The sequence below is a fragment of the Vidua macroura genome, chromosome 4 (genome assembly GCF_024509145.1).
Source record: "Vidua macroura isolate BioBank_ID:100142 chromosome 4, ASM2450914v1, whole genome shotgun sequence".
NCBI classification, from domain to species: Eukaryota; Metazoa; Chordata; class Aves; order Passeriformes; family Viduidae; genus Vidua; species Vidua macroura.
This window is the reverse complement of record NC_071574.1, coordinates 2,648,653-2,673,202: the sequence shown is the minus strand read 5'-3', so window position 1 is coordinate 2,673,202 and position 24,550 is coordinate 2,648,653. Positions and strand designations below refer to the sequence as shown.

The following is a 24,550-nucleotide window of genomic DNA, read 5'->3' as shown; positions in this document are numbered from 1 at the left end:
AATTGCTGCTCTTAGTGCAAATAGAGTAGGATTACTAAAGAGAGGAAGACTGTAATTCTTGAAAGTTCTCTCAAGTTAGCACATGTATTCCTTCTGGACGCTATTACAAGGTGATCCCATGAGGACAAAAATTTCCACAGCTCTATTGTGAAGCTCCACAAGATTATTCAAGATAGACATTTAACATCCAGTAAAACAGCCTAAAAAAGACTGTTTTGTATAACTCCTCCCCAAAGCTAACAGCAGTGTTCAATGCCATCCATATGCACACTCTGTTCAACATTCAACAGAAATACAATCCAGGTGTTTTTCACCTCCATCCCTAAAGCTGCCTCCAAGACCATCACACGTGCTGCAAACAAACAAGGTTAACCACCACCAAAGTCATATTTAATTCTGAGGGGCCTGCAGAGGACAATAAGATTCTGAGAGTCTTATTAAGATCACAGTCTGTTTAAAAAAAATGAGTTCTTTCTCTAATCCAAGCAGATTTACAGTAAGCAGCAGAATCTGCTTATTTTCATATGCATGCAGAGTTGCTTCAATCAACTGAAAAAGCGTATTAATTGCTTTTATTGTTAAATGGAGTGGCCATGCTACAGGTTATATGGAATATACACAGTTGCAAGCAACTCAGTACCTGCTGCTTGCTTTTAATTTGAAGAAAAGTTTTGCTTTGCTGTTCTCAAGCTGCAGCTCTGTGCAGGACTGGAATTGCTGTGACTGGCTCTGAAGGCAGGATGGCTGCTCGAGGGCTGGGGGCACAGCAGACCACAGGGTGAAGAGAGGCCAGGGACAAAACTCTCCAGAAGCAGCAAGAGCTGAGGGACAGCAAATGGAAGGCTTCAAATCTTAATCCAACAAGCTGCTGGATTCGGTACTTACTGCAACGTGTATTTTACATGTCTTGATTTCTAAGGAAAAAACTGGCCCCCTTTATTATGCCTTTGGAAGAATTCCACAGCTTTTCTTTTCCTTCTTCAGAATGCCTACCTCTGCACATCAGTTTTTTTAATGGAGACACTGCAGGGACACGAGCCCACGCTCCTGTCCCCCCGACCTGTGCACACCCTGCAGACACAGCAGCAGTGCTGATGCAGTAGCACCAGACCCAACACCGGGATACAGCTGTGTCAGCTTTCCTATTGTCAACGCTTTTCCTGGCCTTCTCTGTTCAAAATACAACTTGCATCCAAATACACCCCCCAAACAACCAACCAGCAACCTTAATTTACCTTTAATGCATAAAGATCTCCAGGAAGGTTGCTACGGTGCTGCTCTTTTGCATTTATTTTCGACATATGAATTAAATAATATGATAAAGAAATTAGCAAATGCTGCTTTCTAACCCCTTTCTGGTATTCACTGAGGAGTGACTGTAATTACACCTTGAAAAACACTGGAGTAAGACCAAGGAAGGTCTCAGTGTAACACACAAGAACATGGGAATTGGGAGACAACTGAATTCCTGCTCACCCAATACTCACCTCCCTGAACCCCTGGGATATGCTTCAGAGGGAATGCTAAATTTCTCCCTTTGAAACCTCTGTTTGGTGTCCCACTGGATGACTAAGTACTTGGCAAGCCAAATCCAAACCCAAGGGCTACTGTCACTGAAAGCAGCTGTCAAATGGAAATTAAATTAAATTAAATTATCCCTTGGAAATTTATTTTAAACCTGAAATCCCCACCACAATTTCACTTGCCTCATTCAGCAAGACAATATAAGACACTGCTGACTTAGGCAGGCAGCATCAAACGGGCCAGGCGAGACTGCCTGGTGGAGTGGCATTTCAGGAGTTACTGGAAAAGGGTCAGGCACGAGAAGGTGGGGCCTCTTTGCTCTAAAACCAAAAGGTGCATCCAGCAAGGGCACTCAGAACCTCAGCACCTGCAGAAACTCATCACCTCTTCTTTTTCTCCACTTGTTTATTGGCAGAGCACTGCATAATGTCCTCTCGTGCTTTTAGTACTCAAGAGTCCTGCTATTAAACTGTTTATCAACCCAGATGACAAATCCTTTTTCCAGGGGAAAGCAAGATGTGCTACATCCCCACCGTTTCAAGCTTCCAAGCCATTACAAACAGCAGCACGCTCATCCGAGGCAAGCAGGGGCACTGTGATGGCATCGTCACCTGACAATGGGCATCGCTGCGTAATCGCTGGGGCTTTCCAAAAACTCCCCACGACCTCGCACACGCTGCGGTGCTGCCACTGTGCTCCCCGGGTACCAGATAGCTGCTCACTAACAGAGCTATCAGCCCCGGTTTAAGGGCAAATCATGATTAAATGGTCTCACTGAGCACACATCACGGTTTTCTTCCTTCCTGAGATCCACAAACCGGATACAGCTAAAAAGACAATTCATCACCAATCTGCCTTAAAGGGCTGGGTTACAAATTCGGAGGTCAATCTGAAGCAGCAAATTGTCTTTCTGATCTGCCCACGGCTGTGCAGGCTCCGCAGGCAGGACGCGAGCATGTGGACCCGGAGACGCCCCCTCCCAAGCGGTGCAGCGCCGGAACAAAGCCGGCCCGGGGCTCCCGGGGCACAGCCGGACCGTACCTTCGTGGGTAGGCTCGGGGTCGGGTGTCAGCGAGATGTCATCCAGCTCACGCAAGCACAGCCACTCTCCATCCATCGACACGCGGAATTTGCAAAGATAGATGGTCTCCATGGCAGCCTGAGTGATCTTGTCTGTGGTGGGGGTTGGCATGTCGCTTTGAGGCGTCAGAGCAGACATGATGACTCAGCTGGTACAACAACAACGGGGGCAAAATAAGGACTAAAAACAAAACCTTTCTGAAGAAGAAAATCAGAAATACCTTGCGATTAAAGGACAGATTGCTCAGGATCACAGAGGCTGCTCTGGCCTTTTCATAGATCAAGCAAGGTAAAAACGCTGCTCCTTCCCGCTTAGCTCTGCCTCCCTCCTTTCCACCGACTGCCGTCGTCTCCAGCTATGCTAGAGGCTATTGATCCTCAGCATCCACAGAAAACCTGGCTTCTCCACCAGAGGCAGCAGGGAAAAACAAAAATATAAAAAACCAACAACAACAAAAAGAGGCAGCAGAAGCAAAAAAAAATAGTGTCGTCCTCTGGTGATGACCCCAGCAAAAAACAAAGGACGAGCGGAGAGGCAGTGTCCCGGTGTGCCGAGATCCGAGCGCTGCTCCCCTCTCCCGGCGCAGCCCGGGCAGCGAGTGCCGCCGGGATTGGCTGTGCGCAGGGAGCAGGGTGGCGACCAAAATGGCTGACTAATGAACTGAGCTGGAAATCCAGGCTCATGTGATCGCCTGCGATTCCCAGGATGCTGCCGGGACGCTGCTGATGCGGGGCCGGCAGTCAGGCGCTCCTCGGCACAGCACCTCCTCGCCGGGCTGTGCCAGCCCGCTTGGGAGCGAGCGGAGCACGCCCCATCCATCGCCCCCGGAATACAAAGGAGCAGCGCCAGCAGTACAAAGCCGCATTTGTATTCCGCTCACATCCCCGCATGCCACTACAGGAATTCAATCGGCACCTTTGTTTTCACGGGAGGTGTGCGAGGCGCAGTTTGCGTTTTATTCGCTGTGCCACCTTCTCAGGGGGCACCTTGGAGCTAGAATTTCCCATGTACAAAAATGTTAGGATGGATTTATTGTCTCAGGGTAACAGGAAGGAAAAACGATCTGGCTCTAAGCTCTCCAGTGACTGAGGATGAAGCTCTTTCAGCAGGGCATGTGCACATGGAAGGACAATAAAGGAGACCACCACAAACACCGTGACCCAATCTCATACTTTAAAAATCTCCCCTGAAAATTGTGCTGCTCACGTGAGGCTGACAAAGAAATATTGTCTCTCAGCAGGAAGAGAAACAGGCTTTCAGGTTCTCAACAAGAATATAATAATAGTATTTTATAAAAGCACTGCATTCCCTGTCCCTTCCTGGCTGGCTGAACCTCACCTGTGCCCTCAACCCACATGGTCCTGGTGCTGGGTGACAAGAGATCCCAAGTCACCAGACAGGCTTCTCATTCCCAAGGTCAATATAGTGTCACCACCCACTTCAACAACACTATCAGGCACCAATAAATGAGCTTATCTGACTTCATTCCTGTGTGGCTCCAAGATATTTGAGGAGAGCAGATGTAAAACATCCATCTGAAATGGACGGACAGCCTTGGAGAAGGCTGTCACCAGAACAATACATTGATAAGATTATTGATAAGATTATAATATTTAATAATACAATATGTGGCCAATGTACGGGACCTTGATTACTGTCCCTGCTTTTTGTTCCCCTAAGAAATACTCTGAGGGATGTACATCTGTTTCTTGGGGATGTGAAATGCCAAAACAGATTGCTGGATGCAGAATTCAGCATGCTAATGCATACAGCTTTCAGAAAAAAATGGCACCCATCACGTACATGCCTCATAAAACTGGGCAAGAGGATTAAGAGCTGCTATTTCTGACTGGCAAGAGGAAGCAGTTGCTTTTGGTGAAAACTTCCTGCTTAGTGCAGCACATTTTGACTCAGCAACTCTTTCCCCACTAGGCCAAACCCAACCAAGCACGAGGCAGCCTGTTCTGACAGCGACGCAAAGGGCAATTATTTCACAGAAAACAAGAATTACTGTTGTTTCTTCTCCCCAAGAGAACAGAGTTCGTAAATCGTGCTGACAGCATCTTAACTCGTATATTTATACACCCTTTCAGCAGTTACAGTCTGTAGTTGCAGCATCCACATCACATCACCCCAAAGCCTAAACACGGTGAAAGTGGCCATTACCAACTGCTACAGAACAGCTGCTGGCCCTGGCTAACCCTTGGACAGGGTCTAAACAAACGGCACACGCTCAAAACAAACCCTTTAGAATCAACAAAGCACCGTAAGCTATTGCTCAAGCTATTATCCAACAGATCTCAAGTACAGACGGTTTAATTTCTTTGTTTTCAAAGCAATTGGAGACACCAACAGCACTGGGCGTAACCCTGCAGCTCCCATTTCACAACGCGGGTCTTCAGCTGAACTCAGCACAGGCAAGTGCCCCACACATCAGGATCACAGGGAAGGTCTGCTAGAAAAATCAGGAACCGTTCAATTTCCATTGGTCTGCTTTTAACATGCAGAAAGAACAGAAGCCAGTAATTCCCTTCCAGCTGAGTTCTATTTTCAGGCTCCTTTATGCAATGATCCTGCTGCAACTACTCCACAGAGATATTTAAAGTACTAGGAAAATGTTCTTTAACTTTTACTTATTTCCAAAAATGAAAAAAAAAAAAAAACAACACCAAAAACCACCCCAAACAGGTACTGTTTAACTTATGACTTGTTACCTTTTAATCACCACCTGAAAACCACAAGACAAACCTTCCCCTATCCCCATCCTGTGCCCCAAAGTGATAAAAGCAACAAAGCATCTCATGAAGAAACAAAAGAAAGGTATCAAATACAATGTTTTCATAAAACCTTTCATACAACTACCAGGCAACTCAAGGGTACCTGATAAGGCTCCATCAGGGTTCCAGGATGGCCATGGACACAGGAAAACCCAAATCACAGATAAATGCAGAGGAAGTTGTGCAGGAAGAACCACTTTCTCCATCTCAAACCAGTCAGGCAGCCTTGACTGGTCCTACAAACCCTCTGTGAGCTACACTTTGGCACAGGCCCTTAGAGGCTTTGGCTAGATTGCAAAACACAGCACGGGCCTGCCAAAACATTTTTAAGATTAAGGAACCACACGCTGACTGCATTGGAATTTTAAGACCAACCACCTGAACAGCAAGCACTCCATCAGGCACCAGTATTTGGGAGCTCAGCTGTACCACAAAGTATTTTGAGTTCCAAAGCTGAATGAATTAGAATAATCTACACAAAGAAACCCAACCACCCTCAGGACTCCAGGGAGCATCTTTGGGTGCACTTTTATTTTCAAAGCATGTGAGCAATCTGTGCTTCCATCATGAGGAGAAAGTTTTCTCCCTCACTGTGTAGAGATTGCAAAGCAAAAAGGACAAAGCCATCTCTGACATGGAATGTAATCTAAAAAGATAAAATTAGCAACACAACATTTCATGGCAAAGTCTGCTTCTGATTCCTCTGCCAGGACAGATATGCACATTACCTCAAATACCAGCTACTCCCAAACCCTGCAAGCTCAAACAGGAATGGGCAAAAGGAACTTCAACAGCCCAAAAATCAGTAACAATTTCTTAATTAAGAAGTGACAAACAAATTTTTCTTTACATACTGTAAAACACGGAGATATTATTTAAGGATTGAAGTAACTCTCATAACTGAAAGGGAAGGAAAAGTCTACTTCAAGTATCATGGTATTGGGTAGGCTTTCAGCGAGAACAAGGGGAGGTCTGGAATTTGGTTTAGGGTTTTTTTAAGGACTGCCTAATCAAGTTGCTTTTATTCTGTTTTAAGGTTCTGCTGCAGGTCAGCATGTTTAAGTACATCATCTTGCTCCTTCTGTCTGGAACCACCTGTAACAAGCAGGCAGGTGCTGCTGCCATGAAGAGCTTTTGCAGTCTCCTTCCCTAAGCAACTCTGGCCTTCACCTGATGTTTGGAATCAGGTGAGAATACAACAAAATGGCTCAAGAATCGAGTTGTAACAGGAAAAAAAAAAACTTGAAATAAACCTCCAAAATACTGAAATACTGACTTTTTGGTGTAGTGGCCACTGCCTCCCTGTAACACCCAAGACTTTGCAGCAGAACTGCTCCTGCTGCTCTGTGGGAACAAATGAAAGATGCTCTTAGAAATGTGAGAACTGGAAAAAACCACAACAAGCAAAAAAAGAGATGGTGGGAAAAAGGGATTTACTGACAGAATTTGCCCCAGAAGAAACAGAGTCCAAAACACCATGCAAATAGATGCTGATTTCTGCTCCCTCCAGACACTGCTATCGCTGCATCAATCAGCCCCTGAGTGAGCTGTGACACTCAATACTGCACAGGCAGCTCCAGCTCCACGGCTCACAAAAACAAGGGAACTTTTATAGGCATCTTGTAAAGGGTTTTCACAAAGCTTACATGAACAATCACTGCAGAATAAGGCTGACACGGTGATAAAGCATTGCTCAACTACTGAGCTTCTCCACTAAGTCCCTGAGCACAAATGTGCTCATCTCAATGCTTCAGTTTCTCCACATCCAGACAAGAGCTTCTCACAAAGTTTGAACAGCTAAGATGAAATATTTTTCTGTAAGTCTGCTTTTCTATCAGAAGTAGCTCAATCCCTTGCATGCACATCTCAGGGTTTACTGTGGGTAAAGATCTCCTGATTAGGGAAAAATTACAAGTAAAACTGAAAGTTTTGACAGGGGCCTGTCATTTCAAGCAACAATTTAGCAGAGAGGGACTTGGGACACAAGTTGGCAGTCACAGACAGTCCTTCATAGAGCTCAGAGCAAAGTCAGGGCATTTCACCTCTTGGCATTACAGACATGGACTTCTTACCTCACTGGTTCTAGCTCTGCTGAGTAATGCCTTCAAGCACATCAGCTTCCAAAGGAGAAAAAAACCCAATACTCAGTCCAAACAAATCAGCTCCTGAGTGAGTGAATGCTCACCTGGCAGAGGATGTGACAAAGCAAAGGCCAAAAGCTCAGTCACACACACTCTGGCAGCAGCCCAGAGGATGAAGCTGCTGGTTATTTTTAGGATGGATGGAAAAGAAATCTCTTCTATATGCATCCATGTGTGTACTTATTTGATTTTAAAACACACCCAAGAACTTCAGAGTACTCCAGCTTCCACAAATACACCACAAGAACATCATGAAGAATCTTACAAAGGAGAACGCTATTTGCCACCCAACACGCCCCACACAGCGATGCACTTCAGCCTCTTCTGGTCTCCAGCGTGCAGTGCCCTCGCCACGGATTTGTTCGCCGCACCTACACCAGGAGGAAGCCTGAGAGGGTGTTCCCCAGCCCCTAAACTACACCCCGCGTGTCCAGGACAGCCTGTTGGATTTCCAAGGGCGGCACTGATGCTCCTCAAAGGGCTCTGTGGGGCTGGTTTTGCTGAGCTGCTGGGCCAGCACGGCTCACATCCCGCCCAACCGCCTCCTTCCCAGCCCCACCGCGATCCCCCGCAGCCCCGCGGGGCAGGGGCAGCTTTGGGGCGGGTGCCCCGAGCCCGGGCGCGCCCGTGGCTGCGAGAGCCGCAAGCCGCCCGGACGGAGCGCTCGGGGCAGAGGCACTCCGGGAGGGGAGCGGCGCCCAGGGGCCCCCGGCCCGCCGCCCACCCCGCCTCGAGGGAGGCTCCCGGCCCGGGAGCAGCCCCGCCGTACTCACGGGCTCCGTCCGGCCCCGGGTAGCTCAGCACCAGCACGGGCAGCGCGGCCCCGCCGCGGGGCGCCGGGGGTCTCCACAGCCCGGGCTGCGCGGCCGCGGCGCCGCCTCCATGGCCGGGGTAGAGGAGGAAGAACGGCGGCGAGGCAGGGCGCGCCTCCTCCTCCTCCTCCGCCGCTGCCGCCGCCTCCCCGGGCTCGGGCCGCCGCTCCATGCCGGGGGGCAGCTCCGCTTCGGCCCCGTCCCGGGAACTTTCCGCCAGCGGCGGCGGCAGCGCTGCCCGCTCCGCCTCCGCCATCGCCGCCCCAGCCCCCGCCCCGCCCCGGCCGGGAAGCGCCGCGGCCGCCCCAGCCTCCGCCCCCGGGGGCTGCCCCCGCACCGCCGGGGAGCGGCTCGGCCCGGCACGGGGGGAGCACGGCAGGTGACAGCCGCCCCGAGAGCCGCCACCCTCTGATGGTGCAGGGGCTCTTACCCGCTAAGCGAAGCCGGGGCACTATCTCCTGCCTCCCCCCTTGGCTTTCCCCGGCCAGAGAGCTCATGGACAGCAGCGTTTTGACATCCTGGGACAAAAGGGGACAAAGTCCAAGTATATTCTTTAGTATTAAAACTGCCAAATACAGCGTACTACTGGGAATTTCACTTGGAACATTCTTCCAGAAGACAAGGCAATTAATGTGGACTGTAGTGCTATCAGCAGGCAGGAAGCACATAAATCTGCCAGTTTTTCAAGAACACCCTGACTTCCATGCACTTGGGTTAAGCTGAAACATGGTGCTGCTTTCTTTTCAAATCTCACATTAAAATGACAAGCGTAAAGCTGTAAAGGCTACTGATTCCCGGAGACTGATTTTTCAGCACTGCCCCAAGTCATGCAACATGTTGCAACTAATTGAACAGATGCTTTAATCCACTTTACAAATATCACAGCTGAATGTTTGAATTTCTACGTGCTAACAAGAGTAAAACAATACCCAAACTGTGTGTGATAGAATATTATGAAACACAGCTAGGAAAAGCCACACAGCTGGGAAAACCTCGACAAAACTCTAAGGCAGCAGGAAATGTATTTCCATGTGAGTTATTCAATATATTTTCCTTGCCCTGTATAAATTTCAGGTTGTGATGCAGAAAGCATTGTGCCCCTCTCTGCTACGGTACATTTCTGCCCAAGCTTCCAAAGGCAGCCAGGCTTACTTTGGATGCTCATCACCCTCCAACGATTATGTTTTCCAAGTGCAGAAAAACAAAGGAATAGCTCATACCTTGAAGCTTTCTACTCTTTGCCTATGTCAGTTTAAATATGAATCACTTAGGTGCAGGTGTGGCAGGACTGACTGTCCTTTGGATTACTGTGCTCCAAGCGAGCGGGTGGAAAGGACCCAGGGCAGGTCCTTCCATCGCTGTGAGGGTGACAGAGGTGAGACAAAGCTGTTACCTGAGGTGAGTCCCCACCCTGCTTTAGGAGCTGCTGAGGCCAACAGTCCTCTCCAAGCAGGACCCTGGCAAGGACAAGTGCCATCTCATGGCTGAAGCATTTCTTGGCAGTGTCAGAACCTTCTCCAGACGCAGTACTGGAAAAGGGAAAAAGCAGCATTAACCAGGACTTTGATCCCCCCCTTGCTTCTTTTCCTGATCACCTGTGGTCCTTGCCTGATTTCACGTGTCCATTTTCACAGGGATTTTCAAAACCCATTCACCACCAGGAATTTCCTTCAGCACAAATCATGACTCCAAGTATTTCCTAAGAGACACTGTACAGGGTCCCCCCCCCTCCCACAGCATTAATAATCACAGCGTTCCCACGATCAGCCATACATAAAAGCATATGGGAATTATGTTTATGGCTTTGTCCAGTCTCTGAACTAATCAAGTGGACATAATGCCTGGTTAATCTTCATTAACCCAGGAGCTGCCATCTGCCGGCAGGCAGGGCTGGGCCCCTGACACGCAGAGTTTCCCTCCGGCCTTCAGCCTAATCCCAGAGCTTCTGGGGAGTGTGTCTGTAATGGCACACCGATTTATTGTTTCCCTTATTTACTGCTCAATTCGAAATCACCACAGTTGTGCTTGCCAGCCGCTCTGAGCTTTCCAAGGAAGCACAAAGCCAGAGCCATGACAGACAGTTAGCCCTTCATGTTTGCATCAAGTGTGAAACATGCACAAGCAGGTTCTGTAGTAATGAGATCAGGGAGCATCGCTGCTGGCTATTTAATGATGCCTATTACACAATACCAGCCCTCCCCAGAAAAAGCACCTAAGCTGCTTTTTTGCCCAGCATCTTACCCCTGACTGACCTCTTGGCAGAGCCTCCAGAGCATAGTTCAGCCTTATCAGCAGCAGTCTCCAATCATGATCCCAGTGGGGAGTTAAAGGTGGGGAAATTCTGCTTCCCTCAGCAAGGCTGAAACCCTTCTCCCTGGGAAGGAGCAGCTGACACTGTTGCTCATAGTAAGAGCAGTTCAGTGCACCTGAGACAGGACTGTTCCCATCTGTCCAGCTTAAGCTTATTGTGTTTCTGCCTCTCCCTTCAACAAACAGCCTGGGAAATGACCAAAATATTCTCCAGCCAGCAGTGAACAGTGTGTTCCTGGTAGAAAAAGGCCTGGGGTGTTAAGGTTTACACAGGAACCCCATGAAAGCACATTTCACTTTCAGAGCACAAGCAGAGCACTGACATGCTTGTATTACAGAACCTGGCCTGTCACTGGATCAAGAGCACACCCTCGTCTCTTGGCTTCTCCAAGACCATCACACACACAAAACACCCCCATGAGATGCAATCGCAGTACTAAATAAAGCAAATATTCTCCTGAAATAATTTTGTATGGAAAACTAATACCTTTCAGATGGTGTGGTACACAAACCAAGGCATGGGCTCCCTGAAACCTGTCCCAGACACCAGTTCAGGTTCTACCTGAAACAGTTTTTGTTAAACTTCAGAAAAATTATCACTCACTCCTCCTTCACAGCCCAGATTGGAACTGACCACTCATAATCAGCTCCGGGCAAGCACTTCAGTGTGGGGTTGAAATGCATTTACCCACACCAAAAGGCACGGCAGTAATCACAACAACCTCAAAGCTTACCTGCCTGCTGAAGACATAGCACCTTAGCCATGTGGAAGGTAGTCCTGCAGCAGTGCTACTTAGTCCTGTAGCAGCAGACAACACTTAACGTTTATCATAGGAGAAGTTAATATGGTTATCACATACATGGTTATAAAATCTAGACAAGTCCTTGTTTTGCTTCTCACTGAACTCAGGAAGGGAAACAGTATTTCAGACCACGTGGTACAAAGTAATTTAAAAGTACCCATACTTTTTAAGAGCTAACAAAGGGCTTAATAATAGTTGATTTTTGTTCTGATTAACAAAGTCTCTGCAGCTCAACACAGGAACAGGATGGACCAGAACCAGACAGCAAAATAGAGCAGGCTGGTGACAGCTGCTGAACCCCTTTTGCAACCCACCCTCAAGAGGTCCACCCATCCAATCCCATCTCCTCACCAGTCCCACAAGGCCCATTTAATTCCTTTTGCCTGATACTTTCCCTGTGAACTCTCAAGGCTTCCTGTTTAGGGAAACACAACAGCATGACAACAGAGGAAAACACCTTCAGACGTGGGCAAGGTGTGCAAAGGGTCCTGTGCCACTTGGAGATGGCACCTTCTAGCCTCTGAAAAACCAAATACCACCCCACCCCCAGCTTCCTTAAGAATAAACCCCACAACACCGTGTATAAAATTTTTATTGGATTCAGCACTGCTACTCGCAGCTCTTACAAAACGATGACTATCACTTGAGCTTCCTGCTTTTCTTAACCCCGGCCCGAATGCCAGACAGTTCCCCGGCATATCTGTGCAGCTCCCTCCGGACCTCGCGGACCTGGCCCTTGCGGCGGATTTTGGCTCGCCGGAATTTCTCCCGATGCTTGACCCGGGGGTTGCGGTCGATCTTCCTCCTCTTGGGAGTGAGGCCTTTGTTCTTGATCATCTGATAGGTAACCCCTCTCTTTTTACTGGCATCTTCTCCTTCTGACACCACTGCTTCTTCAAGCACATCTTCATCTCCAGTTCTCTTCCTCTTGAGTGCCAGCTTCTCTTCCATCATCTTGTAGTATTTTAGGGCAGCTTCCTCATCCAGCTCCGACTCATCCGACGACTCAGCAGCAGCAGCCTGGCCATTAACAGGCGCAGGGGCACTTTTAGGTTTGTTTTTGTTGCCATTCATGGTGAGAAACACTGAAAACTTGTTTTCCTTCCGTAGCTTCTCTTCCTTTTTGTCATAGTAGTTCCTCAGAAGCATACGGACCTGTGGGGAAAGCTTTTGGTCTATGACAGCGAGGTCGTTGATGATATTTCTGTACTCCACCAGCCGTTCAATGACCGGGTGACTATGAACTGGCATCCTCTTGGACTTGAGAACCAGATAGAAACTGATATTGGCACAGTAGTTCAGGTAGAGATGATACTTGGTCTGCAAATAGCGACTGCCCTTCCCCTGGGGGATAGTGCCGTCTCTGACCATTTGCAGCAGCGGGTGCAGTTCATCCTTGATCTCCATGAGCTTCACCTCAAAGTCCTCCATCAGCTGCAGGAGCTCTGGGGACTCCTGCTTCAGCAGCTTCAACTGCTCCTTCTTGGAAAGGGCCTGCAGATCCTTATCAATTTTCTGCCCCTTGCTATCGTGGCTTTTCTGCTGCTTAGCCAGGTAGCCCTGGATCATGTCCAGACCATAATCATCCTCCCCCAAATCCCGCACCAACCGTCTCTGGATGACTTGAGCCTCCTGCTCCTCTTCCTCCTCCTCAGCATCGATTTCTTGCTGGCTCCGCTTGCCCTTGGCCTGGGCATCAGTCCCATAGTCCGTGTCATAGTAGAGCTGCTTGCGCTGGCCCCAGGAGAGCTCATGGGGGAGCTTGGCTTCGGGATGGCGCTCCTCCAAGTCGCTTTCCATGGACAGGTCCCCTTCTTCATCCTCAACATCATTTTCATCTTCCTCACCTCCTTCTTCTTCTCCATCCTCAACATCATTTTCATCTTCCTCGCCTTCTTCATCTTCTCCATCATCCTCCTCTGCGCTGTACTCCACAAAAGGATTCCGCTCCTGCGTCTCCTCCTCCTCATCCTCCTCCTCCTCCTCACTGTCCTCGGGCAGCTGCAGACCCAGCACCTCCTCCTCCTCCTCCTCTTCCTCGCCGTCCCCGGCCTCGTCGCCGCTGTCCAGGGCGGCCATCACGGCGCGGAACTGCTCCTCGTGGAAGCGCTCCACATCGTCCGCCAGCTCCTCGGGGCCGGCGCGGCCCCCGGGCACCTCGGCGGGGTCATCGGCGGGCTCGGCCCGCGGCCGCAGGACGGTGCCGCGCCGGGTCCGCATGGCTCCCACCGCCACCAACGCGCTTCCCCTTCCGCTGCGTCCCTTCCGCTCGCTCCCGAGCCCTTCCTGTGCCGGGGCCGGAGCGTGCTCACGCCCCCGGGGAGAAGGGGGATGCCCCGGGCAGCCCGCGGGGAGGTGGGTTTGAGCCGTGGCACCGCTCAGCAAGCAATGATGCCACGTGGGGAAGGAGAAAAAAAAAAAAAAAAAAAAAAAAGCCTTTTCTTTCCTCCTCAGGGTTTTTTCTTCCTCTACAAGTCCAGCCAGGACAGCTGCTGTCTGTGCGGTCAACTTACGGCAACGAGGAAAAAGACAGATGGAAGACACACCTGACACCTGTGCCCTTGTCACCAAAATTTGGTGCTCCGTTCCCTATGACCAGATCAAACTCGGAGAGAAGAAGTATTTGCAAAGCTCCCCGGACCCCTCCGAGGTTTAGACATGACCTCTCCCGAGCCTTTCCCGTCACCGAATCGCACTTTTACAGGGATACAGGCAGCTTCAGGCTGCGCAGCTCGGCAGCTGCTGCTTCATCACCTCTCCACTCCTTCACTCTATCCCGTGCGTCCTAGAAAAGGAGCAATTCTGATGTTTCAACACCTGGGAACCCCTCCCTAGGACGGCTTTTAATGCAGTTTGTATTGCTCGCCTCTGCATTGTCATTCTGTGTTTTTGTGTGTCTTGTCAGCCATGGCAGAGCATCAGCCCAGCCTCCCACCCTTCCCAAGGGAAAATGACATTAATACTGGGCCACAGGGAAGCAGTCTGCTTTTATGAGCTGCAGGCAGCCCTGCCACAAGAACAGAGTAATGAGACACAGGAATTAGTGTAGTCCAAGCTGAGAAACCCAGATCCTGATAAATCAGGCATGCACACTTCCTAGCAAGAGCAGTTCTGTGTACAAGTGCAGGGGCTTTTTTTCTCACCACAGAACAGGTGCAGGTATATTTATAAATGCTCCTGGTTTTTTCTACCCTTTTGTAGGAAAAAAAAAAAAAACAAAACAGGTCAAACAGATATTCAAATTAGCTGAAACAGAGTGGGGTGCTTTACTCACTTTTTGGTGATTCATTTGGATCCTGATTGATCTCTTGGCAAACAGGTCTCAGTTTGGACTTTCTCAGACACTTCACATAGTCACCTCTGGATCAAAACTTTCTTGCACAAACACAGTTTTTGCCTCAGACCACTTTTCCAAATCAGTCCCTGCCAGTTTTCAGCCATCACCTCCCTGGATACAGGCCTGTAGAAGAAAGAGCAACAAGAGTAACCTGGGTCAGGAGACACACAGCATCCACTACATTTGTTGGCTATACCTTGGTGTAAAGCCTCACTTGATACTGAGCAGCCTTATCAAGTCCTGCTGGCTTTTTTTGTGAATCCATGCAGAAACATCTGCAGCTAGATCCTGCTAGGCTAAAATTCCACGTAACCTCTGCAGCTGTAACTGAGAGAAACCTAGGCCTTTCTCATGTCCCTGACCTTGAGAGTTTCCATCTTAAGTGTCCTAATTTTTTTTTTCAAGTCTGCCCTTTGAAAAATCAGCATACTAACTTCCACTTGGACTCTCTTGGATTTAAATGGAATTGACATGTCTCCCAAATTAATTTCCAAGAGCAGGAAACAATCTGCATCTATTCAAACCTTTTCAAGGACTTAGTGAAAACATCAGCCACTTCTGGTGAAGCTGGAGATGATCTCCAGCATGAATTAGTTGATCCAGTCAGCCAGGAGCTGCTCAAGCCAAACCACTTTGCTGTAAGCATCGTGGCATCACTGCTGCCAAGACAACAATCAGGAACTGCTGCTGGTCTGTTCAGATGCACCATTCTGTTGGCTTCCAAGTGAGAAAGGAGGAGCAAAGAGAAGCACAGGGCAGACTGCTCGTGGATGGTGTATTGTGTGGAGAGAGGCCCTGTGCCTTGGTGCTGTCCAACTCCCCCAGAACAGCAACAACAATTTCACCCCACTTCACTCAGGCACCTGCCCAGCTTCTTACCTGGAAAATCCTGGTTCAGCATGTCCAAGGGCAACAGGAAGCACAGGCTATGTGAATGGAGACTGAAACCACAGGGTTGGTTCCCATTTCTTTTCCAATTCTCAATTATTCCACCTCTAGCCTCTGCCCTGCAGGGAGGTTGGGAGTCCAGCTGCCCATGCAGCCCATTGCCAAATGCCTGCTTGCCCAGATAAAATTCCAGAAGTCATCCAGTAAAACAGGGGTAATCCATAAAAATAACAGTCCAGAACATAAACCTTCCTCTCAAGATCTAGCTAGAAATCCCCAGAGACATGCAGGTGGCTGAAGGGACTGAAAATAGCTCTCGTGTCATCATATCCAGACCAAGGGACTGTACACACACGTGTAGGTTTAGCAACCGAAATCCAGATATGCTGAGCACCAGCAGCCAGGGAAAACCACCAAATTGAACAGAAAGACACAGCTAGAATTCTGTTCAGTCTCTGCCCTGACATTTGAAAATACTCTCCTTGCATGTTCCCAGTGCCATATTTTTGTTATTGCAGCTGGGCAAAACAAATCAGCACCAGCATGCCTTGCATGTTCTCTATCCTGGCGCTGGCATCCTCCCTTCTTGTATAATTCTAGCAAAATTCTTACAAAAAAAGGGTGACCAAAACAAACAGCACTTTAGACAGACATCCCTACCAGCACTGGTGAGCCAGGTTTATTTTTTAACTCCTGCCAAAAATGGGGCACAGGGAACATCTTGCCCCTGTCTCAGAGAGAGGGTTGCATAAAACTGTTAGCAATGCTTTCTGGGATGGGGAAAGGAAACAGCCCCACATTTTTTCTCTGCTACAGACAGATCTCTAATGAGAACACAAGGTTTGTAAAGAACTGTGGAAGAACCCAATGCCCTGCAAGGAGTTGGCTGTGACCCATCATCCCCATCAAGTCCCAAGCTCCCCTTGCACACCAGCACTGTTGATGTAACCTGAGAGCTCATTGCATCATGCAGCTGCAGGGTGAGGGGTTTGTGCTTGGGGAAAAAGCTCAAGGCACACAACCAGGGACTTGGAACAGTTCTGGCCTTAGAGATCCAGCCAGCAGGGTTTGGAAAAAGGGGGACATCCTGCGAGGTGGCATTGCCAGAAGAGTTCAGCCTCTTGAAGAAGCCCAGCAAGAGCAACCAGGCCCTTGCTAAGCTTGGGTTTCCCTGAAAAAGTGGTTTTTTTTCTGTACAAGATACATGCAAATGCTACAGAGACAGCTCTGGCCATTACAGGCTACATTTGCTCTTCAGAAGTTACACAAATGATCCCAAATCTGGGAAAACAAAAAATCCAGGCCCTCTCCAGTACCACCCTCCTTCAGAAAAATCTGCATGCCCAACACCCCAGGGTTTTCCTGGCACCTGACTCAGGGCCTCTTGTAAACCACAAATCCCATGGAGTCTGTTTTCCATTCACAGGAAGATGAACTCCTCAATGCAGTGGGCAGAGCTGCAGTGGCTGTACCTCTTTCACCTCTGCCCTGTCACCTTTTCTGCTTTGATTGCAGGCTCTCTGGGGGTAGGTCCAGCCCTTAATTCAGGTCTGCAGACAGGTGATACAAAGAGAATTTTGATTTTAAAGCCTGAAATGTTTTTTTTTTTTTTTAATAGGACTCAAGGGATCTTTAAGTCTGATTTCTCAAAATTAGGAGCTGTGACCCTTAGACTTTCTTACCTTCCACAAGCCCTGATGGCAAGATGTCCTTGTACTCAGCAGCTCTGTTGCCTGTTGGTGAAGAACCGAAAAAATCACAATCAAAGTGCAACCCCCTGCTCCCTTCCCCTCCGAAAGCCAGAGGTCTTGGTGCATTAACACACCTGGTTTCAGTCCCCAGCCACATTTTCCAGTGTTGGCTGGGCTGTTTATTTTAGGAAACCAATTTGCACACACCCTTATAGGCAGAGTCGGGCTCTCCACTCATTCTTCAAAAGAAGGGAAGGCAAGATGAAGAGCACTTGGTCGCTGTGTGTTGCCTTGGCCATCTCCTTGGGGATCATCCTTGTGGCAGGTAGGTGAATAATGAAGAGATGGAAAACTGGGATTAAGACATCAATGGCAGGTTTTTTGTCATTTACCCTGAATTATTCTAACAGTCAGGAGTCAAACCTCAAAGCTCACTCAAGCAGCCATGCTTCAGTGGTGCTTGGACACCTCAGTGTGTTTCTGCATCAGAGCAGTGGGGTTTTAATTGCTGCCTGGAGGATAAAGTGATGACTAGCTCCAAAGTTAAGACTTGATAATTAGGCATTTTTCTGTCAGGTTTCTGAAGCAATAAACTGTAATTGTGCATGCTTGTTTTTCTGCAGTCCTAGGGAGCTTACCTGCTAGATCTAAAGGCTTCCAAAATCTTCCTGGTAATCCTGCTATACAGCTACAGCAGCTTATTCTGATCAAACTGTAGTTTATCATGTAATTCCACTGAATTTCTCAGAAACTCTTGATTTCAACTGAGCTCAGCCTGTCCTCCCAGCACACTCCTCAGTGTGGGTCTCAGGTCTCTAGACTGTCTGAATCCATCCTGCTGCACATGGTGGATGTGGTCTGCAGGATCGAATCGGTGCTCAGGGATAACCATCCCAACAGCACGGACAGCTGCATCCCTGCATTTCCTGCAGCTTTTGGACCAGGGCATCTTATTGCTTACCCCAGGCAGTTCTGTTGAGCTACACAGTGTAGGACAGTGCAATACTGGAAGCTGAGAAATTTCATCCAAAACACAGCCAGGTAAATAAGTATTGAGGAGGGAGGGAAAAGGCACCAGGAAATGCAATCTGCAGACATTTAGAACAGCATTAGCAAGTTTTGCATTGAAATACCTTCTCCCCAAGGGGACTTCACTGGGTGACACATGGAGATACTGCAGATAAAATCACTTTTTTTAGCATTGTAATCTTAAATGAAAAATTGATGGAGCACCAGTAACTTTAACAGTGAAGCCGAGAGCATAACACAAGGTATTAAATCAGGCCAGTATTTTTAGAGCAGTCAGAAAAACCTGCATATGCATAAGATTGTGTTAATCTAATTTTAGAATTAAAGCCTGCTCTGAGAGGTTTTGGGACAACCCGAAAGCCAATAGGATCTGACTTGAACATTGGCTTTGGATGAAGGGTTTGTAAAAAGCTGCACACAGTGTTATGTGGAATGCAGCACAGACAGCAGAGGAAGAGCTGTGTGATGGACAAAAAGCCAAAGACTTCCCTTGAGCCAAAAGAGAGGCCAAGACAAGGAGCCATGGACTAGAGAGGCTTTTCTGGGAGGCTTATGCATCAGAGGGAAGAGCTCACGTGGAATGATGTATTGGCAGAGAAGAAGCTTGGAGAAGAAGCTAGGAAAGTGATTTCCTTCCTAAGCTAGGATCTCCATAGAGAATCTTATCCAGCAGGTATACTGCTGCCAAAGACCACAGAAACAGCATTTGTAACCAGCAGGTCAACTCTAGGGTCACTGAGGCATCATTTTACACAGTATTGGTACCTTTTCCAGTTACAGTGCCTGTAACCATCTCAGAAATCCTGAAATAGAAGCAGATGAGACCAGGATATTACAGGGGAAGAAAGGACCAAAGCTTTTAAGTCCAAATAACTCCAAAATCCTTTATAGATATGATTATCCCAGCTTTTTTCAGACTGTTTCTTCTTTCTCTATATGACTAAACCAAGGGACAAGAAGAACAGGGAATAACTGAGATCCATTTGAGTCTAAAACAAACTGTCCCCACATGACAAAAAATCACTGGGTCTAGTACTTCTAAGCAGGCTGCAGGTGCTGTAGCAAGAATGATGCAACATCAGGAGCATCCCAAAAGCCTCTGAGTGACACCTGGCATGTTTTAGCCTCCTTTGACTGAGTTTCATATTGAGTAGCATGCTAGAAGCAGCAGTTTAGAGGGGTAAATCAGGACTGGAGTTTTCCCTGCAAACCACAAGCATCATCTGGGCCACCTGCCTGTCCTGCCACGTCAGGGGCTGCCTCCTTGCTGGGTCCTCCTGTGCTTTTTGGCAGCTGTTCCTGCAGGAACCTGAAGGATAAGATACCACTCTAGGAAAACTGACACGTCTGCCACATTGGCAAGGTCAGAGACATTTATTTAGAGATCAGATCCAAACTGGGGCTTGGACTGCTGGAGCAGCCTTGGTGCATGACAGTGGACTCGCATAACCAACCCCTAGTAAAAGAGCGCTTCAGTCACCAGGTGTGGCTGGGACTTCCTTCCCATTTTACCCTGCATGTTTGTCCCTCACCAGGCACAGTGTCCAGGTTCCTAATCGTGTCCTTCCCGGTACCACCACCCCTACATACAGCAGCACACTGAGCTGAGCAGGAAGACAGCTGAACCTATCTTTACTAAGAGATTCACTTGTACCTGCTGCAGCTTCAACTTAAACTAATCCAGGTGCCGTAATGGTGCATTGCTGGCATTTTCACCCCTTGGCTATCTGCTAGAGCAGCTTTCAAGGATTTTGCTATTGATTCTGGCATTGCCTATCCTGTGCTTGCAGGTTATCCAGTGAGTCCCCAGGATGAGGAGTACGTGCTGGTCAATAATAAGTGTCAGTGCGTAACAGTGACCTCAAAATTTGTCCCCTCCAAAGAAGATCCTACAGAAGAAGTCCTGGAAAGAAACATCCGCATCATGTAAGTGGCAGCCAGGTATTTCATAGAGATGGTGAGCAGGAGATGCAGTGTTATACCAGTTTTCTTTGCATTGTTTCTTATGTCCCAGCACTGATGAAGCCAACAGCTTTTCATGTGGGCTGCTTTCTGTGGTATCCTGAGTATTTCACTTTGATAAGTACTTTTTCTGCCTCACATGAACCTCTCTGGTGTTTGTCCCTTCAAATACAAGAAGCATCTCCATGTTTTAGGCAGACCGGTAGTAACTTCACGAAATAAGCTGGGCAAGTAGATAATGAACAGTCAAAAGTTGATCTAACCTAAAACCAGATCGGGTCCATGACACTGGATTGACTTCCTGACCTGCCAGAAAGCCTGGGAAAATAGTTAATGCCTAAGCTATCAGTTTAGGCCTAAACTGATAAACTATCAGTTAATGCCTAAACTGTCTCCCATGAGACAGAGCTCAATTCAAGAGCAGGACTTTGTCCAATCCTCTCCACTCACAGAAACCTAACACAAGTGTGTGTGTGTCTGTGGGAAACAAGGAACAGCTTCAGGCCCAGAGCTGCAGGGGTGCTCTAGAGCTCACAACAGGAGAACCACTAATTAAACATCCTTGTCCATCAGCCTCAAGGATCTGCTAGCTCAGAGTGTAATAAAAATTAAGACGCTCAACCCTGTCACCTTGCAAGTGGCACTTAGATCAATTGCTGCAGTCCTCTCGGGGAGGGTTGTTGCCTTCAAGGGTGCAGAGGACCTAGATCTCCTGTTCCTGGGATTTGATTTGGAGAAGGGTCAGAATATAAATAACCTGAAGAAGAAGATGAGAGTTTGGAATTGCTCACAACAGAGCAGACTCTGTTTAATAAGCAGTTTACATGTGAGTGACTCTCTTGCCACCTTTGCAGAGTTCCCCTGATGGCTCGGGAGAACATCTCTGACCCCTTGTCCCCACCCAGGACCACTTTTGTCTACCGCTTGAGTGAACTGTAAGTAGTTTTATTTCCTAACTTCACTTGCCAAGACTTCACCCCCAGCAACTCTAAAAGATACTTGAGGGCCAGATGTTTCCCTGGAACACCTAGAAGGGGCACAGCACTCCCCTGGCTCTACGTGCAGATAAGCAAGAAAGACTGGGGGTTCAGCAGGGGCATCTTTTCACCTAACTCCTCACACTTGTTCTTTTTTCCATTTCTTCCAGCTGCAGAAATTGTGAACCCATAGAAATTGATCTGGGTGGGGCCATCTACCAGGCCCAGCAGGGCAACTCCTGCGAGGAACCTCAGACCTGCTACACCTATGACAGGAATGAGTGCTACAGGTCCCCCGTACCCATCCTGTACCACGGGGAGGTGAGGCAGGTCCCGGCAGCTCTGACGCCGGCCTCCTGCTTCGCCGAGTAGCTCGGCTCTCTGCTGTGCCAGAGCCTCAGAGCACCCCTGTTCCTATCCAAAATGTACGTAGAGCACCACATCACCTGGATGGCAGCACCCCAAATGCTGGCTCCTGCAGTAACCCAACTTGTCTCTTCCCATTTCCAACCTCAGACTCGTGCCATCTCCCAAGAGCAGCTCCTGGCTTTCAGTCTCCCGACAAGTGTCCCTGGCACGTACCTGCAATGCCATGCTGTGTCTCAGACCACAAAGACCAGATCCCCAGCAGATATAAGGCAGCCATTCCCCTGTAGTCAAGGGAACTACACTGATTTACAGCTCTGGGGAAGCTGTCCTTTTCAGTCTCCTGCATGTCTCCCCCCAGCAAGGCTGCCACAGACATCAGCACAAGTGTCTGTGCCCTTCCCACTCTGAGCAACCTAAAGTGACCTCTGCACAACCTTCACACAAGGCCCTTGACGACATTAGCAGCATTTATGCCCCTAGAAGAGAGTTGTTAAACCATAGCTGAGAGAAAAAATGTGGGACCCTCCTAGCACTTGGACATCTGCAAGCTTCCAGTTCTCCCAGATTCAGAGAAGATCAAAAGATGCCACTGCCCTGAAGTGTTTTGCAAAGTTGCCAAGCCCTCAACTGTGCCAGGAATACTCAACTCTTCTGGGAGATGTTGGGCATTTCACTTTCCCCACTGCTTTACTGATACTGCTGCCTTCTTCCACTCCTGCTCCTGGTTCAAGTGGTGAAAAGGAAGAAAAATCAAGTAGGCTCAAATTTCTTTACTTGTTCCTCATCTTGCATTTAAAACCTCAAAAAAGTCTATGAAGACAACATAAGTTGCTAGAGCAGGACCCTAGTTCAGGGTTCAGAATTGGAGTGATGAAACAGCAAAAACCTTATTCCCACAATTGTAGTTTTGTTAGCAAAGCATTCAATAAACTTTTTTCTGCAATCAAGCTGTGTGTTGTATTCAATTCAACAAGAAGGCATAAAAGGAAGCCAAACATATAATCATATTCTTTTCTCTTTCACAATTATTCAAACTCTCCCTAAATAACTGGTTATATTTACAGGCAAAGTCTCCCAAAACACCAGAATAGAAATATTTCCATGCACTTGCAGAACCTCTGACAGATTGAGGCTGACCTGGTTTATCATTTTCGGATCAGCTCTGCATCACTGAGCTGATTTGATTCCCAATCAGTGCAGGATCAGAGTCTCAAAATCCAAACATCACCCAAATTAATTCTTGAAATTGCAATCCATAGATCCAAAGTTTTCATCACCCCTGAATAGAGTACTTTTAAGACAGGTGATCTGGGGGATATTCTTTCATGTGCCAGGTATCTGTCCTAAAGAAAAAAAATCTTGTGGGGCCAAATTTTGAAGAGCAAAGGTACATAAAAGGATTGACACAAATTATCTGGATGTTATATCAGAGTTATGAAAAACAAACTTGTAAAACCACCATTTCCCCCCCTCCTTCATACAAAAATAAGCCAGTTCAAAGAAACGCCAGGAGCAAAGGGCCTCTTGGCAGCCTAAGTATTGCACTGGGCATGTATAACTCACCAAAATTTGTCTCAGAGATAGTTTCATCTTCAAAATCGTTCCCCAGTCTCAGGATGCTCTCTGATGTTACAAGTTATTAGAACACAGCTATGAAGTAAAGCCTGGGAGAGAGAAATTAGAGTTCTTTTCTATGTCACCTCTTTAATCCTCATAGGACACGGAAAGGTAGTCTTGCAAAACTAGTATTTTGAGGGTACTCAAGCAACCTTTAGGAAGCCAATTTATCATTTCAAACAAACCTTTGCTATTCAGTTACTACTATACACGTGCTGGGTTTGACCTTTAAATAATGATGTGCAACAATTCTTCCCCTCAGACAAAGAAACATTTGTGCTGCAGGCAAAGGAATGTCACAGCAAGCAAAGCTGAGGCAGAAAAGCCTCTGGTTCCACACAAAACCTCACATCAGCACCATCAGCTGGACTGTTCTTCTCCCCCTGGAGCTGCAAGTGACTGTGCATTTCTCAAGCCATTACAGGAACACCCCCCTTTTCTCTTGAGCAAAACAACACAGTTCCTATATCTCAAGTCAGCAAATAATTTATGAGACATGATGCAGAAAGAAATATTTCTGTTGGACTTAGAGATTTGACTTTTGTTTTTTTTTTTTTTTTTAAGGAAAAGAGCATTGGCCCTGTTCTGAATTATATAACTACAAATATTAAGTCCAGGAAGACAAATTCCCTATAGCCATTAAAGGCCAGGAATTGACATAGAGTTTAAATGAAACATTGGCAATCAAATACATTAAATGTGTTCAAGTAAAGCCTCCCAGACATAACAACTCCAACTCTACAGCTCCTGATGAGATAAGAAGCCCGGGCTGATTGCAGCAAGAGCAAAAGAGAGCCAAGAGCTGCCCATCTCCAAATTCCCAGCCTAACATCACATGCAACTCTACCCCATCCATGAACTTTGCAGCCCCAACTACTGCTTAACTGATTAAAAAAATATACATATTGCACAGAAAGACCTTAGTGCCCTAAGAACAACTTCAGGAACAGCTTACCCTTTTTTTCACTTTGCAATAGAGCCAAATTTACCTTAAGAACAAAGCCCATTCTTTTAAGTTTGAGTGCTTTGGTTCTCTCTTTTTCTTCTTTTAGAGCATACTAAATCCATGTATCAACTATGCAACAAAAGGCAAACCTTCTAATATGCTCTCACAGAAGTGCCTACAAAAGGTAATAATTCCACACTGAAAAACAATGAATTAACAATGAAGGGAAAGCTCTAAATTTCTTTGCTATAATCCCAATAACAGATACACCCATGTTTAAAAACTT

At 47.6% G+C, this 24,550-nt stretch overlaps 3 protein-coding genes across 11 annotated transcripts in view; 1 reads left to right on the top strand and 2 right to left on the bottom strand.

Moving 5' to 3' along the window:
* The window catches only part of RUFY3 (RUN and FYVE domain containing 3), a 31,740-nt gene extending 22,953 nt beyond the window's left edge, over positions 1-8,787 (bottom strand). For 4 of the 9 annotated variants that reach the window (XM_053976913.1, XM_053976915.1, XM_053976919.1 and 1 more), the window contains exon 1: positions 8,297-8,587. In XM_053976913.1, coding sequence (XP_053832888.1) covers positions 8,297-8,507 — 211 coding nt within the window. In that variant the 5' untranslated portion in view covers positions 8,508-8,587. Of the gene's footprint in view, positions 1-2,565; positions 3,702-8,296; positions 8,588-8,765 lie in introns of those variants that run through there. The other 5 variants (XM_053976917.1, XM_053976914.1, XM_053976916.1 and 2 more) reach the window with 5 other exon arrangements.
* A 3,237-nt stretch (positions 8,788-12,024) lies between these two features.
* Positions 12,025-13,695, bottom strand: UTP3 (UTP3 small subunit processome component). Its single transcript, XM_053976645.1, has one exon. It carries the CDS (start codon positions 13,666-13,668, stop codon positions 12,088-12,090), a length of 1,581 nt encoding a protein of 526 aa, XP_053832620.1. The 5' UTR covers positions 13,669-13,695; the 3' UTR covers positions 12,025-12,087.
* Positions 13,696-17,318: 3,623 nt separating this feature from the next.
* Positions 17,319-22,614, top strand: JCHAIN (joining chain of multimeric IgA and IgM). Its single transcript, XM_053976646.1, has 4 exons — positions 17,319-17,689; positions 20,184-20,319; positions 21,210-21,290; positions 21,503-22,614. Exons 1-4 carry the CDS (start codon positions 17,626-17,628, stop codon positions 21,702-21,704), a joined length of 483 nt encoding a protein of 160 aa, XP_053832621.1. The 5' UTR covers positions 17,319-17,625; the 3' UTR covers positions 21,705-22,614.
* The last annotated feature ends 1,936 nt before the right edge of the window (positions 22,615-24,550 follow it).